The sequence below is a fragment of the Montipora capricornis genome, chromosome 6 (assembly GCF_036669925.1).
Source record: "Montipora capricornis isolate CH-2021 chromosome 6, ASM3666992v2, whole genome shotgun sequence".
NCBI lineage: Eukaryota > Metazoa > Cnidaria > Anthozoa > Scleractinia > Acroporidae > Montipora > Montipora capricornis.
The window spans coordinates 34,313,792-34,323,791 of record NC_090888.1 but is presented as its reverse complement, the minus strand read 5'-3'; the positions used below and the strand labels follow the sequence as shown (position 1 = coordinate 34,323,791).

The window sequence follows — 10,000 nt, the reverse complement described above, 5'->3', positions numbered from 1 at the left end:
ACTGACACAAGTGTGTTATGTTTCTTTAGGCTTTGTCACTTAATTACCTTCCTGGTCACATTGTAGCCAAGAGGCTTGGCATAACTTCCAATTTGCTATCAAGAATAACAGGCAGCCTTTTTATCAAACAGGGATCGGGGAACAAGTATGTACACAAACAAGAAGTCATTCTTAACCTGACGACGAAAAAAATTCTTTTAGCTTTTTGTGTCACTTTTCACTGCAGTGAGGATACCTCAATACAGTCGCAAATAGAACTTTTAACGCAGTTGATGTTTGCATATCTTCTTGAAATTATTGAATGGAGTGATTTTTGGCTTTGTATTTCCATTCTTGGTCTTGGAACCTTAAATCATATGAGCACTGGTGAGCTCATCAATTAAATGAGTTTACTTTGCAGGGCATCTGGTGATAGCAGCAAGCTTGACATTGGATTGAACATGAAGTTTAGCAAACAGAATAAAGAGGTGCAGTAAGCAAGCTACACAGTTCAACCTAATACCAATGTCCCTTTTTGAAATCCAGTGCTATGGACTTCATTAATGTCTCACCCTTTATGGGGTGCAAGGATAGTGCAGTGGTGAGAACACTCACCTTCCACCAATGTGGCCCGGGTTCGATTCCCAGACTCGGCGTCATATGTGGGTTGAGTTTGTTGGTTCTCTAGTCTGCACCTAGAGATTTTTCTCCGGGTGCTCCGGTTTTCCGCTCTCCTCAAAAACCAACATTTGATTTGATTTGCGTTAACTTGTCAATTTCAATTTACAGTGTCCCCGATTAGTGCTCTACAGCGCTAGAAGATTAGACACTCAAAGTTCCTTTCCTTTTTTTCCTTTCCTAACAGAAGTTGTACACTTGCTAAATTTTGGAGTTCATAATCATGATTTTTGTCATTTCAATCTATCTATTCCTTTTGTTGTTGCTGTGCAGGTTCTTGGATTTGCTCGAAGAACAGAAGAAGGCAACTGGACATTTTCTCCCACTGCACAGAAGACGATAGCTGAATATTTAAAAAAGTGAGCGGATCATAGAAAAGTGTGTGTCAAGAAAAGACGTCATGAAGCACAGTGTTTTCTTAAAACATCAGGGGCACCCAACGAGAATATAGTTCAAAACCACTTAGACATAGCATCGTCAAACGTATTGTAGTATTTAAACAGTAGATATAGGCATATTTTTATCCCCTAAAAATTTTTCATCTGTTCGGATTTCCTAGCTGAAAGTCTAGTGATCCGAAAATTATAGGGATCAAAACTTACCTTTTCGAAAATCCCAGCCAGAAAAAAGGCTCCTGAAAATTCGAGGTGACCTTTTTAGGGTAAAAATCCGTTTAAAATGGACAATTATACCATTTTTTAGAAGTTCGAAAATCCTAGGACAGGCAGGCAAGTAAGAAAATTTTACAAATCGTCTTCCGAACAGATATTTTCCGAAAATGGACGTTGGATGCCCCTGAAACATTCATCAGTATTTCTTAAAACTGTGCTCCAGATAAACAACAGTTTTCAGTAGTGGTGGCTATATTTAAACTTGAGACAACTTATAAAAAAATTCATATACCATAGTTTTTCGGTAGGGGCAGCATTTTTTTCAAACCTCAAGGTGCGTCTTATAGCCGAATATCTTCTTGCAACAAAACTCTTGCAGGAATGATTCTTCGATCCTTTGCCGTCATCTTGTATGTTATATGCGTCTCAGTTTTCCCCTTACTGCGATTCCAAAATGGTGGCCTCACACCAGCGTTCGTGATGATTGCCTTCAATTCTTAGCGTTGTACAACAAAAACACCTGCAAGAAAGTACTAATAACAGCAGGATATAAAGGCTTTTCTCTAAATTCTAGTTGACTTTCCTTCTGCCACTTTTCTTGACTTACACTGCAATCTGCAGTTGAGACAGCATAACTAGCGATGAGTTGACCCAAATTCCTCTATTTGAGATGGGTCTTATTTGGATAAGATTTTCAGTTTGTGACATAAATGCCATCAAGTTTGAAAGTTAAAGGTGCGTCTTATAACCGAGTGCGCCTTGTATCCCAAGGAAAATCCTCTTTTTTTTAGGAAGTAAACTACAAAAGAAAGTCTAGGGGTCTCAGGGAATAAGCTGTTGGGTTACTTTGAGTTTTTTAAAATTATTTCTTAGGTTCCCTGAGCTATTTGAGTCCCTAGCAAAGATGTCATTAAATGATCAACAGAGTTTCGCAGCGAATGATTTGATTAAAGAAGAAAATGGGTGAGTTTAATTAATTGTTTTCTTTTTTATTCTTTTCTTTTCTTTTTTTTCTTGGCTCAATTATTTAACTATTGAATCAGGTTGAGCGGGGTAATTATTTTGAGTCCTGAAGAATGTAGATTATCGGAAGAAAATAGATCAGGCCCCAGTTGTTCAAAAGATGGATAACGCTATCCACCGGATAAATTGCTATCCAATGGACAGCGCAATCGGTTTCGCTACTTATCCACTGGATAGTGATTTATCCGGCGGATAGCGCTATCCATCGTTTGAACAACTAAGGCCTGAATTACACACTGTATATGGCTCTCAACCACGCACATTATTGAATTTGAGTAAAGTGTACCATATTAGTCGAAAAACAAATGTTTTATTCTTTATTTGCAGGTCTGGAGCATTATCGGAAGTTACAGACTGGCTGAAGACAGTACCAACTCAAAACTTAGAGCCAGTTAAATGTGGCAGTGTCAGCTTAGATGAACCCGTTGTTGAAGCTATAGAGGAGGCCGTCAGAAAAAATAAGGTAACTTAGCATACTCTCTTATCTTAACTAAAGCTGTAGCTTGACACATTTTTACTTGTTGTTGGTTACCATAAACTAATTTTATGGAAGTATACCTCAAGGATTATTATCATCTCTCGTGCTCTTCTTCTTAGTCAATTTAGCAGTAATAATATACCTACCTAGAAAGAAAAGATAGTGCATTTGTCCAGCCCAAACTCCATCCCGCTGTTCCGTCAGAAACCCGCACAGCATTGACCAAACTCTCCAGCTCCTCTTCGGACCTTCCATACAGCTCCAAATCGTCCACAATCAACAAATGGTTGATCAAACTCCGATCCTTCCCAAGCTTGTACCCAATATTCTCCCTTTTCAACAACATGGTGAGAGGGATAATCGCAAGAACAAACAACAGTTGCGACAAGGAGTCCCCCTGTAATGTTCACCTTTGATCCCCGCTTCACCAAACACTTCCCCCACTTGACATCAACATGGTTTTCCAATCTCTCATACTACATTGTACCACAACATACTCTTCACGTTGTCAGTCACCTTCGCTGTTTCCAATATTTCAACAATCCACGAATGCGGCACCATATTCAAGGCCTGGGGATAATCTATCCACCCCATCGCCAAAGGAGCAAGGGTGACACAGTCGGTTAGTGCGCGGCCTTGGTGCATAAGGTCCTGAGTCCGATCCCCGGATCTCACATCCTTGTTTCGATTTCGTTCCTTTCAGTGTAGCGTAAGTAGCTTTAAATACTCTTAAAACGGAGCACTGATGGAAAGAGGGGGGTAAAATGAGCGCACCGTCGGATTCCTGGGAGAATACTCTCTAGAGAGTAAAGGAACTTCCGACGTTAAATAACGTGTACCTTTACCTTTACCTTTTTACCCGAGCCTCCCTGAACACCGCCTTGTCTATCAATACTGTACTTGACTGATCTTTCGTACCCCAAGATCTCTTCCTACACCCCTCCGGAAACAACCTATTACCCTGCAAATGTCCATTTAGCTCGTCCGCCAAGATCACAGTGAGTAGCTTCCACATCAACGGCAAGTGTCTGAAGTCTCGGGGTAAACAAGGAAACTGGGTATTCAAATCGATACCGCACTTCCACAGAAGACTGCATTATTGGGAACCGCTAGGATTTTTGGAAAAGTACTTTGAATACTAAGGGAGAATGAACCTAAGGGGCCCTATGGTCATTGGTTAACTCGCTCCCTGTTGGATGAACAAAATGGCATAACATCAGCCAGTTCTAAGAGCAAAACCTTTTTTATAATAATAAGTGTAGTAAAATAATGGTGATGATGGTACAAGGATTAACAGCGGTTGCTTTGTTTTGTGAAGGAATCCAACCAGAAACCCAAGACAGTCAAAGTTCGTGTGAGACCTTACGTACTGTTCGCGGTGAGTAGAGGGTATCATAGTTGCAAATTGTGAACTATTGTGTGTGGTGTCATCAGGTGAAGTTATTCAAAATAGAATCATATAGCAAAGGTAATAGCATGAGGGAACGTCACATATGTAAGCTTCGTTTCCTAACTGTGATGATTTGTAGCTTAGTAAGAGTGTTAATGCAATGTCGTGTATAAAATTCATAGCTCTGTATAAATAGTCTCAACGTTGCGCTTTTGTATGCTTATCATCTGTCGGTTACTTTTTTTTTCACGTTCTGTAATACATATCTTTTTTGGACCTAGTATGTACCAATATCGCTGTTTTCCTTAACATAGAATGGTTCATTATGTGTTTATTTGCTGTCCGTTGCAGCCATCTGAATATCTGGGGTCCATTCCTCCTGACAGTGACGCAAACTTTCAGTTGTTTGATCGAGTTATCAACGTCAAACTGAACATGGCTGTTCCTTTTGGATTAAGGGGAACTGTTATTGGTTTCCATCAAGGTACGTATTTCACTCATGATTCATCATTTATGGATTTATTGCTTTTGTGCAAAGCAATGACGCATGCTAATCGTGTTGTCCCGCGTGTATTGAACCGCGTTGCTTTGCCATCTTGCTGTGGCTTGCTGCTACAGTTTGCGTCATTGATACCCGATGACCGTGACATTTTGAAGTAAGTGCTACTGTCCATATTGCCATAAGAAGCGCACGCGTAGCGCTTTGGCCCAAATGAGCTGTGAAAACAGTGCAGACTCCGTTTTGGCAAGTGATCCTTAGGTATTGTTGTCTTCGTCAGGAAAGTGTTAAGACATGAAATCTTCGAAGCATCACTAGAAAATATTACTGAAGGTACTTGTCAGAGACCTGCGTGCAATTCAAACGCGGTGTTGCGCTGACGTCGGAAGGGCTAACGCTCGAAACCTTACCAGCACCTTGGCGGCACCAGAGCTTTTTTAGAAACTAACCCTGTCATTGGTGTGCAATTCTCCTTGGTAACCATAGAGAGTTGTGACCCATCATTTCTGCCGCGGTCTTCCTGGTTTAGTTCTGTTTCATGAAAACCAATAGATAGCTTAACTGAACTTCTGTCCTTTGAAGAAGGGAATCGAAAGCAATTTACTTATATCTTCAGGAGAGGATGATTCTGATGTGAGGTATGAAGTTGTGTTTGATGAGCCATTCCTTGGTGGACAGACTCTAAGGTAATGTTTTGAGTGGCATCAGAATACGTACGAAAACATAGAGAAAAAATACTGCGGATTTAACAACATTTCCTAAACAATAGATTATTCTAGTTAAGCGAGCAACTGAGCAGTTCAAAAGAAGCCAAAAATGCAGGCTTTAACGGAACAATTTTTTTCAGACTTTGTTGCATCGGTCTGATTAAGATACTTCTTTGATTGTATGTTGTCGGACATGCACAGCGATGAAAAGGCATCGATTTCATCTCCTTGGAGGGGAAAATTGGACTAGCAAAACCAATCATTGTTGCAGAGACTACCATACCATGTTTGCCATTTAGAAAATTCAAATGGGTTGTAATGAGGCGATATCATTGAGATGAGCTACCCGCAGCCCAGGGATGCCGCGTTGTGAGGGAGGGAGTCTGTTACCCCGAATGATACAGACGTTTATCTACATGTAAAGACAAATTTGGACAATGGTGTCATACTTGCAGCAAAATATCCCTTTCAAGGGTAAACACGAAGTCTCTTTTCTCTTTTCGTCCTTTTTACCTCCTAGGTGTTCATCAAACAAAGTTTACTTAATGTCAGCCTCGTCACTGATTAACATTAGTTATGGTGATCGCTGTGAAGCTAAGAAAATTGAGGAGAAATCAGGTGGAAGAGGCCGACAACAGCAGACAGGCACTTCCAAGTCACAAGGCGTTACTCCATTTAGCCCCAGCTTGGGTGCCTCACCCGAACTAACAGGAAAGAATAAAGCTGGCAAACATAGGGCAGCAGACTTAAGACAGGAATCTTCGGGTAAGCAATAATGCAGTAGATGCCTGGGAGCAGGGCTGGCGCAGTGGAGAAATCACTTACCACCCACCAATGTGGCTCGAGTTCAGTTCCCAGACTATGCGTCATATGTAGGCTGAGGTTGTTGGTTCTTTACTCTGCTCCGAGAAAAATGCGACGAATTAAAATTATATATCTAAACAGTAATGCTTTGAAGTAATTATTTGGTTTTGCTTTGTTCTTCATAGGCGCGCCAGGGTTCGGTCGTGGAATGTTTCCAAATTCTCCGTATGGTGGAGGCTTTGGATTGTCAAATGTTGGTTCTTCCCAGCAATATTCGCCATCAAACTCAGTCAACAATAATGCAAAACAGACAACACCAGTGATTCTAGCCAGAGGATCACCACAAACTCAGATGGATGGCAACAGAACGGTTGACAGGTAAAACTATACTTTATAATTAAAACTCTTGAAAATTAGCGACAGGAAACGGCGTTTCGAACTCACCTTTGGCTTCGTTATCAAGTAACGAGTTCAAAGTTACTGTTTTATACTCCTTCGCAGCATGTCAGTCTTGTTAACTTACATTTGTGCGGCTTTTAAATAACTTGAGGAGAAACTGGAAAAATGTATATTTGCCTCTTAGACAAAACAGTTACAGAAAGAAATAAAACGTTTCTCCTTTCATTTGTCCCTTTGCCTTGAAGTAATATTATGTTCTCTTATTTTCCAAAGCAGTAGTGATAAACAGATGTCCACACCCCCAATATTCCAAAAGGTGAGATACTTTGTCATTTTGTTCTTGTTGCGCTTGAACGTTATTGGGTTGCTGTCTTCACTCGTTTCACTCTTGATCATTTTTTAATATGTTGGATTATTTGAGATGGTTCATAGGTAGGATACCGGCCTTAGTACAAGTAACATACTCCAAGGGTTTTATCTAGTGTCTTTTGTCCCAACAGACGTCTACTGCGTTTGCCTTGCGTATTCGGCTTAGATCTTGAAACTGAAAATTACTGCGTGCTAATAATCAAATTTCTTCTCATATTTACTGTCGCAGTTTAAGAGCAAAGAGATGGCGGACATTTTAACATAATTCAACTGTTGTTGTCCCCTTCATTCTTATTTGCATTATCTCTTGATGAGCGCAAATGGCTAAGATACTGATTTGGGTCGGTAAGAACTCGTCTCAAGATGACTTGGGCTTACTAGAATGTGTCACTTTAAAGGCTACTTTTTCTTAAAGACAAATTTAATTGGGTCTTAGATTGACAAAGGATCCAGTGAGGGTCTGAGAGAATTTGCGGACATGTGGAAAGAACTAAAGCTTAAAGAAACCAATCACCCAAATGAAGACAACTCTCAACCAGCTGAAAAGACTCTTGGACAAACAACGGAGGATGCAATTAATAAAGTAAGTTGTACTTCTGTCTTTTCTGTGCACATTTTTGTAGTACCTGCATTTTACACCACTGTTCTATTGACTGACCCATTGTACAACACAGCTATTTGATTTTAAGGTTAGGGTTTGTTATTTGTTTGGATCTATTGCGGACTGCCTTGGTATGATCTGACAGTTTTCTACAATTCTATTCGTTCTTATTCCTTTATTTTGTATATATTCATTACGTTATTGCAAAAGGCTGCTGATTGACCCCTTGGTCAAGCACAAAAGATAAAAATTGTTGTATTGTTCGCGACATTTCCGTGGTGCATGAGAATGACATTTTGCAGCCTAGATTTCTAACCACCTTTATTTTGTATGTACTTGTACAAAAAAAGACACGATAAAGTTTCAGCGAGATTTCTGTAGCTCAGCGGTACAGCGACCGAACTATATGTTATTAAAAACAGACAAATGTCCCTTTTTTCAGGAAGGGACTCAGGCCCTTCGTGAAATGCTTCAGATTGGCGGCGAAAAGCCCGCAGATAATCAAGGTAAAGTCGAGCCATCTTCCCGCGGCAGACAGCTGTCCCTGGATGAACTCTTTCGAAGTCAACGTGAGTATTCTTTAGAATGGCGCACACTCGCATCGCTGCCGACATGTCAGTCTATAGAACTGCTTCAGGCTGTGTAGGTTTCGGATACCCCATTTGTCTTTCGGCGTGATGTAATCATTCATGCCCAAAAACAGTTTTAAATGTGTTTGCGAATGAATGATCACATGAACTTGAAAGTTTGCTCATCTTTTAATTTACAATCCCTCGGTTTGAAAGTCGTCTTTTTCACAGAAGCCACAAGCTTGTTGCGAACCGTGGGTGGGTGGGTGGGTACTAATAAAGAAGAAATGAAAAGAAGGGGTGCTTTACCATTTGTATAAAGAGACCGATTGTCGAAGCGGGGAAAGAAATGTTGCGTTGAATTATATTTCACAGACTCCGTTCGAAAGATATGAGACAACACATGGTAGGAATTTCCCAGTTGGTGCTTCAAACCACTTTTTAACGCCAACAGAAGGGCGAACCCCCCTAAAGAAACAATACAAGGGGCCTGGGTATACACACAAGGCCCTGGTACCTAGCGGACCCATGATGCTTCGGTGGCCTTTTTCCTTGTGCTTCAAACCTTCCGGATATTTAAAATCGCTGAACATGTTCCATAGACGACACAAGTCGCGTAAAAGGACTCGTTCCCGGTCGCCATCTTCCCGCCATAACTCTGTATCCTCGCCTGACATACATCATGAAGGGTCCCCGCCGAAACGGCGCAAGGACGAAAACGATTCCCTTCAGAAGATTCTTCAGTCGATTGAACGTCTTTCCAACCGAAAGGACTCGTTAGAGTCCCAAGCAAATCAGCCAGAATCTATTGCAAATACTGATGACGATGCTTTGTCAATTATGGCTGGCGAAACGTCAGGCTTGGACATAGGTGAGCCTTTGGCGACCGAAGCGTCCTTTAAGACTGCTACTACGCCCGTTGGATTTCATCAGGCCCTTAGGTGTTAGGTGAACTCAAAGGCCCTGACCGGGGAGCTTATTATGATTAACATAATATATATATATATATATCGCTGAAATCTACCATTTGTTGTCTCATATATTTCGAACGGAGTCTGTGAAATATAATGAGAATTATACTAGGGCCGCGAAGCGGCCTGAAGTTGTAATTCAAATTATATGAACAGATGAAGTGAGAAATATATGAGTTCCCACCCTTCTTCCCTCCCTTTTATGGGGTACATGTATTTCCTTTGCCTGTCTATTGCATGGCGTCGAAAAAGCCACCGAAGCATCATGGGTCCGCGAGATCTAGGTACCAGGGCCTTGTGTCTATACCCAGGCCCCTTGTATTGTTTCTTTAGTGGTTTGAAGCACTAACTGGGAAACTCCTACCATTTGTTGTCTCATATATTTCTCACTTCATCTGTTCATATAATTGAATTATAACTTCACGCCGCTTCGCGGCCCTAGTATAATTCTCATTTCAACGGAGAAACCGGGATTTCTCTCATACCATCTGCCCACGTTACCTTAGCCAGGGTCCTTGGCGAACATCAGTGTTAATTAGTCTTTCATTCCTCTGGATCAATGGTTTTCCTTCATAATTGGTGCAGTTCATTCCTCTTTCGTTTCCTTTCGATTCAAAGAGTGAGTGCTGAAGGCCTTGTTTAGCTAATCACAGTCAGCGGCTTTACAGACTTTTAGTAATGATTTGTTTTTGTTTTAAGAATCTGCACAAGCCGGCATGCAGCCGAATCTTCCTTTGCCCTTACCGTTTCCTACCGGGTGAGTCCTTTTGAGCTAAAACAGAGATGCAATTGTAATGGAGGAGATTGTTGGGTGTTAACCCCTGTGAATGAAACGAAGAGATATATTCTTTCGATTCTTAGTTCGGATGGATTGTTGAGTCATGTGTGTTAGGCCACAAGACTACTAGGTTCAGGCGACATT

The 10,000-nt window shown here is 41.0% G+C and overlaps 1 protein-coding gene across 2 annotated transcripts in view; it reads left to right on the top strand.

Moving 5' to 3' along the window:
• Positions 1 to 10,000, top strand: part of LOC138051983 (5'-3' exoribonuclease 1-like) — a 47,961-nt gene that overhangs the window by 32,517 nt on the left and 5,444 nt on the right. The window contains exons 26-39 of one of the 2 annotated variants that reach the window (XM_068898326.1): positions 30 to 145; positions 401 to 467; positions 931 to 1,016; positions 2,142 to 2,231; positions 2,619 to 2,754; positions 4,088 to 4,147; positions 4,511 to 4,643; positions 5,275 to 5,344; positions 5,886 to 6,130; positions 6,355 to 6,547; positions 6,845 to 6,884; positions 7,374 to 7,520; positions 7,981 to 8,107; positions 9,778 to 9,835. In XM_068898326.1, coding sequence (XP_068754427.1) covers positions 30 to 145; positions 401 to 467; positions 931 to 1,016; positions 2,142 to 2,231; positions 2,619 to 2,754; positions 4,088 to 4,147; positions 4,511 to 4,643; positions 5,275 to 5,344; positions 5,886 to 6,130; positions 6,355 to 6,547; positions 6,845 to 6,884; positions 7,374 to 7,520; positions 7,981 to 8,107; positions 9,778 to 9,835 — 1,568 coding nt within the window. Of the gene's footprint in view, positions 1 to 29; positions 146 to 400; positions 468 to 930; positions 1,017 to 2,141; positions 2,232 to 2,618; positions 2,755 to 4,087; positions 4,148 to 4,510; positions 4,644 to 5,274; positions 5,345 to 5,885; positions 6,131 to 6,354; positions 6,548 to 6,841; positions 6,885 to 7,373; positions 7,521 to 7,980; positions 8,108 to 9,777; positions 9,836 to 10,000 lie in introns of both variants that reach the window. The other variant, XM_068898325.1, reaches the window with a different exon arrangement.